We start from the raw sequence: 12,500 nt of genomic DNA, 5'->3' as shown, positions 1-12,500 counted from the left end.
AATCTGATCTAATAGTTTTTAATGCCTCTTTATTGGAAACTACAACAAGTCCAAGGCCCGTGTCCTCCTGTAGATGGATATAAGTCCAGTCAAAATTGTCAGCATTCCACGATATTAATGTTAAATACTTAATAAGTTGACATTAACTGTTGCCAAATTAAACATTAATTGAGTAATGATATGCAGTGATGTGCTGTCGGGCTTGGCTCCGTTTTATTCCGAGGGGAAATCTCCATAGCGAAGGCCGTGTAGTTAGTCCGCCGTGATCATCAAGCCAAACTAGTGCGCATGCACCTGATTTCCTGTCGTCTAAAATGTATTAATAAATAACAAATTATGGTTTTTCCGTAATAAAAAAACTAGACGGCATTACAAACCCCAAAACCAATGAAGTTGTCATGTTGTGTAAATGGTAAATAAAAAGAGAATACAATGATATGCAAATCCTTTTCAACTTATATTCAATTGAATAGACTGCAAAGACAAGATCTTTAACGTACACACTGGTTATTTTTTGCAAATAGTAGTTAATTATCGAATGGATGCCAGCGACGTGTTTCAAAAAAGCTGGCACAAGTGGTAAAAAAGACTGAGAAAGTTGAGGAATGCTCATCAAACACTTATTTGGAACATCCCACAGGTGAACAGGCTCATTGTGAACAGGTGGGTGCCATGATTGGGTATAAAAGCAGCTTCCATGAAATGCTCGGACATTCACAAACAAAGACGGGGCGAGGGTCACCACTTTTTGAACAAATGCGTGAGCGAATTGTTTGAGAGCAACATTTCTCAACGAGCTATTGCAAGGAATTTAGGGATTTCACCATCTACGCTCTGTAATATCATCAAAAGGTTCAGAAAATCTGGAGAAATCACTGCATGTAACATTCAATGCCCGTGACCTTCGATCCCTCAGGCGGTACTGCATCAAAAAGCGACATCAGTGTGTAAAGGATATCACCACATGGGCTCAGGAACACTTCAGAAAACCACTGTCAGTAACTACAGTTGGTCGCTACATCTGTAAGTGCAAGTTAAAACTCTACAATGCAGAGTCGAAGCCATTTATCAACAACACCAAGAAACGCTGCCAGCTCCACTCGGCCTGAGCTCATCTAAGATGGACTGATGCGAAGTGTAAAATTGTCCTGTGGTCTGACGAGTCCACGTTTCAAATTGTTTTTGGAAACTGTGGACGTCGTGTCCTCCGGACCAAAGAGGATAAGAACCACCTGGCTTGTTATAGGCGCAACGTTCAAAAGCCAGCGTCTGTTCGAGCCCTGCGTTCTGTTCAATCAATCAATCAATCAATGTTTATTTATATAGCCCCAAATCACAAATGTCTTAAAGGACTGCACAAATCATTACGACTACAACATCCTCGTTCAGATGAACGTTCACATCCAGGACGCATTGTAGATGTATCCGATTTATTTCCACATACCTGGGTTGGATATAAAACGTTCGGAACGGACATGAAAAAATCCGGTACTGGTCGCAATATGGGAACTGGGAATTGACCTGCAGTGTGAACAGGGGCAAAGACTTTGGACACCAGTGTATCTGAGTGGGCTGCCAGTGTCTCCGGACTAACAAGGTCACAAGACTTGAATGAATAGTCAGCGCAAATACCAAAAACTGTGTTTAGTTTGAAATTCCTCAATCCATCTACCGCTGTTCAGGTTCTTATAGACAAGAGCTAGGTTTGAGTTCCTGTTGGGCAAAGCCTCAGAGGGTGCCTGACTCCTGACGGCCTGCCTCCTTCACGTCAGGGCGTAGACCAGTTTAGTGTTTAGTTTGAGATTCCTCTGCCTATTTTTGGGCTGCTGCTGTTCAGTTTCTTATAGACCAGAGCCAGGTTTGAGTTCCTGTTGGGCGGAGCCTCAGAGGGCGCTTGACACCTGGTGGCCTGCCTCTGTCCTGTCAGGGCGTAGACCAGCTTAGTCTTTAGTTTGAGATTCCTCGGCCCATCTTTGGGCTACTGTTGTTCAGGTTCTTGTACACCAGAGCCAGGTTCAAGTTCCTGTTGGGTGGAGCCTCAGAGGGCGCTTGAGACCTAGTTACCAGGGCGTAGGCTAACTTAGTGTTTAGTTTGAGAATCCTCTGTCTATCTTTGGGCTACTGCTGTTCAGGTTCTTGTAGTCCAGAGCCAGGTTTGAGTTCCTGTAGGGAGAAGCCTCAGAGGGCGCTTGAGTCCTGGTGGCCTGCCTCTGTCCCGTCAGGGCATAGACCAGCTTAGTCTTTAGTTTGAGATTCCTTGGTCTATCTTTTGGCTACTGCTGTTCAGGTTCTTGTAGACCAGAGCCAGGTTTGAGTTCCTGTTGGGCAGAGCCTCAGAGGGCGCCTGACTCCTGGTGGCCTGCCTCTGTCCTGTCAGGGCGTAGACCAGCTTAATGTTTAGTTAGAGATTCCTCGGTCTTTCTTTGGGCTGCTGCTGTTCAGGTATTTATAGACCAGAGCCAGTTTTGAGTTCCTTTTTGAGCAGAAACACAGAGGGCGCTTGACTCTTGTTGGCCTCCCTCTGTCCCGTCAGGGCGTAGACCAGCTTAGTCTTTAGTTTGAGATTCCTTGGTCTATCTTTGGGCTACTGCTGTTCAGGTTCTTGTAGACCAGAGCCAGGTTTGAGTTCCTGTTGGGCAAAGCCTCAGAGGGTGCCTGACTCCTGACGGCCTGCCTCCTTCACGTCAGGGCGTAGACCAGTTTAGTGTTTAGTTTGAGATTCCTCTGCCTATTTTTGGGCTGCTGCTGTTCAGTTTCTTATAGACCAGAGCCAGGTTTGAGTTCCTGTTGGGCGGAGCCTCAGAGGGCGCTTGACACCTGGTGGCCTGCCTCTGTCCTGTCAGGGCGTAGACCAGCTTAGTCTTTAGTTTGAGATTCCTCGGCCCATCTTTGGGCTACTGTTGTTCAGGTTCTTGTACACCAGAGCCAGGTTCAAGTTCCTGTTGGGTGGAGCCTCAGAGGGCGCTTGAGACCTAGTTACCAGGGCGTAGGCTAACTTAGTGTTTAGTTTGAGAATCCTCTGTCTATCTTTGGGCTACTGCTGTTCAGGTTCTTGTAGTCCAGAGCCAGGTTTGAGTTCCTGTAGGGAGAAGCCTCAGAGGGCGCTTGAGTCCTGGTGGCCTGCCTCTGTCCCGTCAGGGCATAGACCAGCTTAGTCTTTAGTTTGAGATTCCTTGGTCTATCTTTTGGCTACTGCTGTTCAGGTTCTTGTAGACCAGAGCCAGGTTTGAGTTCCTGTTGGGCAGAGCCTCAGAGGGCGCCTGACTCCTGGTGGCCTGCCTCTGTCCTGTCAGGGCGTAGACCAGCTTAATGTTTAGTTAGAGATTCCTCGGTCTTTCTTTGGGCTGCTGCTGTTCAGGTATTTATAGACCAGAGCCAGTTTTGAGTTCCTTTTTGAGCAGAAACACAGAGGGCGCTTGACTCTTGTTGGCCTCCCTCTGTCCCGTCAGGGCGTAGACCAGCTTAGTCTTTAGTTTGAGATTCCTTGGTCTATCTTTGGGCTACTGCTGTTCAGGTTCTTGTAGACCAGAGCCAGGTTTGAGTTCCTGTTGGGCCGAGCCTCAGAGGGCGCCTGACTCTTGGTGGCCTGCCTCGGTCCTGTCAGTTGCGTAGACCAACTTAGACTTTAGTTTGAGATTCCTCAGTATATCTTTGGGCTACTGCTGTTCAGGTTCTTATAGACCCGAACCAGGTTTGAGTTCCTGTTGGGCGGAGCCTCAGAGGGCGCTTGAGTCCTAGTGGTCAGGGCATAGACCAGCTTAGTGTTTCGTTTGAGATTCCTCGGTTGATCTTTGGGCTGCTGCTGTTCAGGTTCTTGAAGACCAGAGCCAGGTGTGAGTTCCTGTTGAGCGGAGCCTCATAGGGCGCTTGACTCCTGGCGGCCTGCCTCTGTCCTGTCATGGCGTAGACCAGCTTAGTCTTTAGTGTGAGATTCCTTGGTCTATCTTCGGGCTACTGCTGTTCAGGTTCTTGTAGACCAGAGCCAGGTTTGAGTTCCTGTTGAGCGGAGCCTCAGAGGGCGCCTGACTCCTGGCAGCCTGACTCTGTCCCGTCAGGGCGTAGACCAGCTTAGTGTTTAGTTTGAGATTCCTCCGTCTGTCTTTGGGCTACTGCTGTTCAGGTTCTTATAGACCAGAGCCAGGTTCGTGTTCCTGTTGAGCGGAGCCTCAGAGGGGGCTTGACTTCTGGTGGCCTGCCTACGTCCCGTCAGGGCGTAGACCAGCTTGGAGCGGTAGTGGTCGCCGGCCAGGAGGTACAAGACGGGGTCGATGCAGCTGTTGACGCTGGCGAGCGGGCGGGTGATCTTGTAGGTGAAGTTGACAATGTTGAGGACTCTGCAGTCCAGGTCCAGAACCCGGGCGGTGTAGTAGAGAGTTCGCGTGATGTGGAAGGGGACGAAGCTGACGGCGAACACGACCAAGACCACGATGATGAGCTTGATGGATTTCTGCCGGGAGGCGGTGCCCGCCAGGCCCTGTCTGGGTCGGCACAAGGCCCGCGCCATCAGGCAGTAGCACGCCACGATGACCAGGAAGGGGACGCCGAAGAGCAGCGTCATTACGACCGAGCTGTAGTCCACGTACTCCTCAAAGGAGTCCTGGCTGGTGGTGTCGTGGCAGATGGTGTCGTTGTCCCGCCTAGAGGTGGTGACGAAGACGAGGTTGGGCACCAGGCAGACGGCCACCACGGCCCACACGGCGCCGCACGCCATGTGAGCGTGGCGGGACTTGACCAAGGTGAGCGCCTTGATGGGGTGACAGATGCCCAGGTAGCGGTGCGCGCTGATGCAGGTGAGCAGCAGGATGCTGCAGTACAGGTTGGCGTAGAAGAGGAAGCGCACTATTTTGCACGCCGCCACGCCGAAGGGCCAGTGGCTGCGGTTGGCGTAGTAGTAGACCAGCGTGGGCAGCGACAGCACGTACAGGAAGTCGGTGAGCGCCAGGTGGAACATGAAGACCACGCTGGGGTTCCACGGGCGCATCTTGGCGAAGGTCCACAAGGCGGTGGCGTTGAGGAGGAAGCCCAGCACGAACACCAGGCCGTAGGAGACGGGGAGGAGGACGTACTTGAACTCCTCGTCAAAGCGGCAGCTGGCGTTGAAGATGGGGAGGGAGACCGTCGACTGGTTGGACCAGGCCAAGGGGAGCGTTTCCATGACGACCGCTGGGGTCCAGCATCCGGGGCAGGAGGCGAGGAGTTCACCATCCGGGGAAGAGCGAGTTCTGAGGTGGACACAGAATACAAATAATGATGTACACACACGTCTCTCATTACACAGCCACCGCACTTTCTAATCAACACAGAGTCAAAAAATGGCGGTAGGCATATACACAAACCCCGTTTCCATATGAGTTGGGAAATTGTGTTAGATGTAAATATAAACGGAATACAATGATTTGCAAAACATTTTCAACCCATATTCAGTTGAATATGCTACAAAGACAACATATTTGATGTTAAAAATGCTAAAAATAAATTATTTTGCAAATAATCATTAACTTTAGAATTTGATGCCAGCAACATGTGACAAAGAAGTTGGGAAAGGTGGCAATAAATACTGAAAAAAATTAGGAATGCTCATCAAACACTTATTTGGAACATCCCACAGGTGTGCAGGCTAATTGGGAACAGGTGGGTGCCATGATTGGGTATAAAAGCAGCTTCCGTGAAATGCTAAGTAACTCACAAACAAGGATGGGGCGAGGGTCACCAATTTGTAAGCAAATTGTCGAACCGTTTTAGAACAACATTTCTCAACGAGCTATTGCAAGGAATTTAGGGATTTCATCATCTATGGTCCGTAAAATCATCAAAAATTTCAGAGAATCTGAAAAAAACACTGCATGTAAGCAATGATAATACGGACCTTTGATGCCTCAGGTGGTACTGCATCAAAAACCGACATCAGTGTGTAAAGGATATCACCACATGGGCTCAGGAACACTTCAGAAAACCATTGTCAGTAACTACAGTTGGTCGGTACATCTGTAAGTGCGAGTTAAAACTCTACTATGCAAAGCGAAATCCATTTATCAACAATACCCTGGAACGCCGCCGGTTTCGCTGGGCCCAAGCTCATCTAAGATGGACTGATACAAAGTGGAAAACGGTTCTGTAGTCTGACGAGTCCACATTTCAAATTATATTTGGAAACTGTGGACGTGGTGTCCTCTGGAACAAAGAGGAAAATAACCATCCGGATTGTTATAGGCACATAGCTGAAAAGCCAGCATCTGTGATGGTATGGGGGTGTATTAGTGCCCAAGACATGGGTAACTTACACATCCGTGAAGGCACCATTAATGCTGAAAGGTCCATTCAGGTTTTGGAGCAACATATGTTGTCATCCAAGCAACGTTATCATGGACGCCCCTGCTTATTTCAGCAAAACAATGCCAAGCCACGGGTTACAACAGCGTGGCTTCGTAGGAAAAGAGTGCGGGTACTTTCCTGGCCCGCCTGCAGTCCAGACATGTCTCCCATCGAAAATGTGTGGTGCATTATCCATCCATCCATCCATTTTCTACCGCTCATTCCCTTTTGGGGTCGCGGGGGGCGCTGAAGCGTAAAATACCAAAACAAGACCCCAAACTGTTGAACAACTCAAGCTGCACATCATGCAAGAATGGTAAATAATTCCACTTTCAAAGCTTCAACAATTAGTTTCCTCAGTTCCCGAACGTTTATTGAGTGTTGTTAAGAGAAAATGTGATGTAACACAGTGGTGAACGTGCCCTTTCCCAACTACTTTGGCACGTGTTGCAGCCATGAAATTCTAAGTTAATTATTATTTGCAAAAAAAAACAAGTTTATGAATTTGAACATCAAATATCTTGTCTCTGTAGTGCATTTAACTGAATATGGGTTGAAAAGGATTTGCAAATTATTGTATTCCGTTTATATTTACATCCAACACAATTTCCGAACTCCTATGGAAACGGGATTTGTATAAAAGATACACATTTGAATGGAAAATATATATATATTTTCTCTCTCTATATATATAGATATTCTATATATATATATATATATATATATATATATATATATAAATATATATATATATATATATATATATATATATAGATAGATATTCTAAATATATATATATACAGTATATATAAGCATACATACATACATATATACACATTTCTATGTATACATATTTATGAAACATTTATAAATGAAACTTGTATACATATATATATATATATATATATATATATATATTCATATGTATGACAAATGTATATATATGTATTATGTACATATGTGTATATATTAACAGATATTTATGAAAAATGTATATATACATCATGTACATATGTAAAAGAAAAAAAATATATATATATACATATATATATGTATATAGATATATATATATATATATATATATATATATATATATATATATATATATATATATGTATATATATATATATATGTATATATATATATATATGTATATATATATATATATATATATATATATATATATATATATATATATATATATACATATATATATATATATATATATATATATATATATATATATATATATATATATATATATACATATATATCCAAGATGGCGGCGCCTGGACGGGCTGCGCTCTCGAGGAGCTCCTGCTAAAGATGGAACATTTGGCAGAAATACCGGACAATTCCACAAATGGCTGGCTCACATCGTGGTCACTCCGTGATCACGTACGACCGCCAGACACTTCTGGATGTGGACATATCGGGCCGTTTTGGACTGATAGACGCGGGCGTGCTAAACATGCTAACTAGCATGGGAATACATCGGCGGCTACATCCAGCGGCCTGTGAAGCAGGGGAGTCTAGTAGCAGCGGGGGCCGTCTACGGAGCAGACGCCAGCGGTGTGATCGGAAACGCGGATGCCGAGCGGGGCTAAAAACAAAGCAGAAGGCTAATCCCCACAGAACACCACTTTCCTCCATCCCGAAGACGGATTTAGATGGAAAATGCGAGACTACTGGTCTGGGTAAGGAGTCTGTTAAATTAGAACAAGTTTTTTCTGCTTTGAGTGTTTCAGAGTTGGACATGTGTTTTACTGAGGTGGCTAACTATGATGCGTGCAGTTTATCAAAGCAACAAACAAACAATCGGAAAATCCCCGTTACTGAGGAGGCTAACTATGATGCGTGCAGTTTATCAAAGCAACAAACAAACAATCGGAAAATCCCCGTTACTGAGGTAGCTAACCATGATGCGTGCAGTTTATCAAAGCAACAATCAAACAATCGGAAAATTCCTGTCGTATCAATTCCTAGATATGGTCGTAACTATACGAAAATTCCTGTCGTATCAATTCCTAGATATGGTCGTAACTATACTAAATGCACTGGGCATAATAAACACAACATTATTAATATTGCTACTACGGATAATTTGATCAAAAACTCCCTAAAACAGCCCACTACCTATAATATAGGTTTTTTAAACATAAGATCATTGTCTCCTAAAACGTTGTTAGTTAATGATATTATCAGAGACAACAATCTTAACGTCATCGGTCTCAGCGAAACCTGGCTTAAACCAAACGACTTTTTTGCGCTAAATGAGGCATGTCCTCCTAACTTTACACATGCGCATATTGCCCGTCCGCTCAAAAGGGGAGGGGGGGTCGCACTAATATACAACGAAAACTTTAACCTTAGTCCTAACATAAATAATAAATATAAATCGTTTGAGGTGCTTACTATGAGGTCTGTCACACCGCTGCCTCTACACCTGGCTGTTATCTACCGCCCCCCAGGGCCCTATTCGGACTTTATTAATGAATTCTCAGAGTTCGTTGCTGATCTAGTGACACACGCCGATAATATAATCATAATGGGGGACTTTAATATCCATATGAATACCCCATCGGACCCACCGTGCGTAGCGCTCCAGACTGTAATTGATAGCTGTGGTCTCACACAAATAATAAATGAACCCACGCATCGCAACGGTAATACGATAGACCTAGTGCTTGTCAGGGGCATCACCGTTTCAAAAGTTACGATACTCCCGTATACTAAAGTATTGTCCGATCATTACCTTATAAAATTCGAGGTTCAGACGCATGTTCGTCAAACTAATAATAATAATAACTGCTATAGCAGCCGCAACATTAATACGGCCACAACGATAACTCTTGCTGACCTACTGCCCTCGGTAATGGCACCATTCCCAAAGTATGTGGGCTCTATTGATAACCTCACTAACAACTTTAACGACGCCCTGCGCGAAACCATTGATAACATAGCACCGCTAAAGTTAAAAAAGGCTCCAAAAAAGCGCACCCCGTGGTTTACAGAAGAAACTAGAGCTCAGAAATTATTATGTAGAAAGCTGGAACGCAAATGGCGCACGACTAAACTTGAGGTGCACCATCAAGCATGGAATGATGGTTTAATAACTTATAAACGCATGCTTACCTTAGCTAAAGCTAAATATTACTCAAATCTCATCCACCGTAATAAAAACGATCCTAAATTTTTGTTTAGTACGGTAGCATCGCTAACCCAACAAGGGACTCCTTCCAGTAGCTCAACCCACTCAGCTGATGACTTTATGCAATTCTTTAGTAAGAAAATTGAAGTCATTAGAAAGGAGATTAAAGACAATGCGTCCCAGCTACAACGGGGTTCTATTAACACTGACACGATTGTATATACGGCGGATACTGCCCTCCAAAATAGTTTCTCTCGTTTTGAGGAAATAACATTAGAGGAATTGTTACAACGTGTAAATGGAATAAAACAGACAACATGTTTACTTGACCCTCTTCCTGGGAAACTGATCAAGGAGCTCTTTGTATTATTAGGTCCATCAGTGCTAAATATTATAAACTTATCACTCTCCTCGGGCACTGTTCCCCTAGCATTCAAAAAAGCGGTTATTCATCCTCTTCTTAAAAGACCTAACCTCGATCCTGACCTCATGGTAAATTACCGACCGGTGTCTCACCTTCCCTTTATTTCAAAAATCCTTGAAAAAATTGTTGCGGAGCAGTTAAATGAACACTTAGCGTCTAACAATCTATGTGAAACCTTTCAATCCGGTTTCAGGGCAAATCACTCCACGGAGACAGCCCTCGCAAAAATGACTAATGATCTATTGCTAACGATGGATTCTGATGCGTCATCTATGTTGCTGCTCCTCGATCTTAGCGCTGCTTTCGATACCGTCGATCATAATATTTTATTAGAGCGTATCAAAACACGAATTGGTATGTCAGACTTAGCCCTGTCTTGGTTTAACTCTTATCTTACTGATAGGATGCAGTGTGTCTCCCATAACAATGTGACTTCGGACTACGTTAAAGTAACGTGTGGAGTTCCCCAGGGTTCGGTCCTTGGCCCTGCACTCTTCAGCATCTACATGCTGCCGCTAGGTGACATCATACGCAAATACGGTATTAGCTTTCACTGTTATGCTGATGACACCCAACTCTACATGCCCCTAAAGCTGACCAACACGCCGGATTGTAGTCAGCTGGAGGCGTGTCTTAATGAAATTAAACAATGGATGTCCGCTAACTTTTTGCAACTCAACGCCAAAAAAACGGAAATGCTGATTATCGGTCCTGCTAGACACCGAACTCTATTTAATAATACAACTCTAACATTTGACAACCAAACAATTAAACAAGGCGACACGGTAAAGAATCTGGGTATTATCTTCGACCCAACTCTCTCCTTTGAGGCACACATTAAAAGCGTTACTAAAACGGCCTTCTTTCATCTCCGTAACATCGCTAAAATTCGCTCCATTCTGTCCACTAAAGACGCTGAGATCATTATCCATGCGTTTGTTACGTCTCGCCTCGACAACTGTAACGTATTATTTTCGGGTCTCCCCATGTCTAGCATTAAAAGATTACAGTTGGTACAAAATGCGGCTGCTAGACTTTTGACAAGAACAAGAAAGTTTGATCACATTACGCCTGTACTGGCTCACCTGCACTGGCTTCCTGTGCACTTAAGATGTGACTTTAAGGTTTTACTACTTACGTATAAAATACTACACGGTCTAGCTCCATCTTATCTTGCCGATTGTATTGTACCATATGTCCCGGCAAGAAATCTGCGTTCAAAGGACTCCGGCTTATTAGTGATTCCCAAAGCCCAAAAAAAGTCTGCGGGCTATAGAGCATTTTCCGTTCGGGCTCCAGTACTCTGGAATACCCTCCCGGTAACAGTTCGCGATGCCACCTCAGTAGAAGCATTTAGGTCTCACCTTAAAACTCATTTGTATACTCTAGCCTTTAAATAGACTCCCTTTTTAGACCAGTTGATCTGCCGTTTCTTTTCTTTTTCTTCTATGTCCCACTCTCCCGTGTGGAGGGGGTCCGGTCCGATCCGGTGGCCATGTACTGCTCGCCTGTGTATCGGCTGGGGACATCTCTGCGCTGCTGGTCCGCCTACGCTTGGGATGGTTTCCTCCTGGCTCCGCTGTGAACGGGACTCTCGCTGCTGTGTCTTAGATCCTCTTTGGACTGGACTCTCGCGACTGTGTTGTATCCATTGTGGATTGAACTTTCACAGTATCCTGTTAGATCCGCTCGACATCCATTGCTTTCCTCCTCTCTAAGGTTCTCATAGTCATCATTGTCACCGACGTCCCACTGGGTCATTATTGTCACCAATGTCCCACTGGGTGTGAGTTTTCCTTGCCCTTATGTGGGCCTACCGAGGATGTCGTGGTGGTTTGTGCAGCCCTTTGAGACACTAGTGATTTAGGGCTATATAAGTAAACATTGATTGATTGATTGATATATATATATATATATATATATATAGTGGGGCAAAAAAGTATTTAGTCAGCCAGCGATTGTTCTCCCACTTAAAATGATGACAGAGGTCTGTAATTTTCATCATATGTACACTTCAACTGTGAGAGACAGAATGTGAAAAAACAAATCCAGGAATTCATATAGTAGGAATTTTAAAGAATTTATTTGTAAAATATGGTGGGAAAAAAAGTATTTGGTCAATAACAAAAACTCAACTCAATACTTTGTACTATAACCTTTGTTGGCAATAATAGATGTCAAACAATTACTGTAGGTCTTTACCAGGTTTGCACACACAGTAGCTGGTATTTTGGCCCATTCCTCCATGCAGATCTTCTCAAGAGCAGTGATGTTTTGGGGCTGTTGCCGAGCAAGACAGACTTTCAACTCCCTCCACAGATTTTCTATGGGGCTAAGGTCTGGAGACTGGCTAGGCCTCTCCAGGACTTTTAAATGCTTCTTACGGAACCACTCCTTCGTTGCCCGGGCGGTGTGTTTGGGATCATTGTCATGCTGGAAGACTCAGCCACGTTACATTTTCAAAGCTCTCACTGATGGAAGGAGGTTTTGGCTCAAAATCTCACGATACATGGCCCCATTCATTCTTTCCTTAACACGGATCAATCGTCCTGACCCCTTAGCAGACAAACAGCCCCAAAGCATGATGTTTCCACCCCCATGCTTCACAGTAGG

General features: G+C 44.5%; 1 protein-coding gene across 1 annotated transcript in view; it reads right to left on the bottom strand.

Annotated features, from left to right (window-relative positions):
- Nucleotides 1-436: 436 nt before the first annotated feature.
- The window catches only part of LOC133552806 (P2Y purinoceptor 4-like), a 25,435-nt gene continuing 13,371 nt past the window's right edge, over nt 437-12,500 (bottom strand). Inside the window, exon 4 of the mRNA XM_061900303.1 lies at nt 437-5,222. Within this exon, the coding sequence (XP_061756287.1) occupies nt 4,076-5,222 (1,147 nt within the window). The 3' untranslated portion in view covers nt 437-4,075. The remainder of the gene's footprint in view (nt 5,223-12,500) is intronic.

Source organism: Nerophis ophidion, linkage group LG05 (genome assembly GCF_033978795.1).
Source record: "Nerophis ophidion isolate RoL-2023_Sa linkage group LG05, RoL_Noph_v1.0, whole genome shotgun sequence".
NCBI lineage: Eukaryota > Metazoa > Chordata > Actinopteri > Syngnathiformes > Syngnathidae > Nerophis > Nerophis ophidion.
The sequence above is the reverse complement of the archived record's forward strand: the minus strand, read 5'-3'. Positions and strand labels throughout refer to the sequence as shown.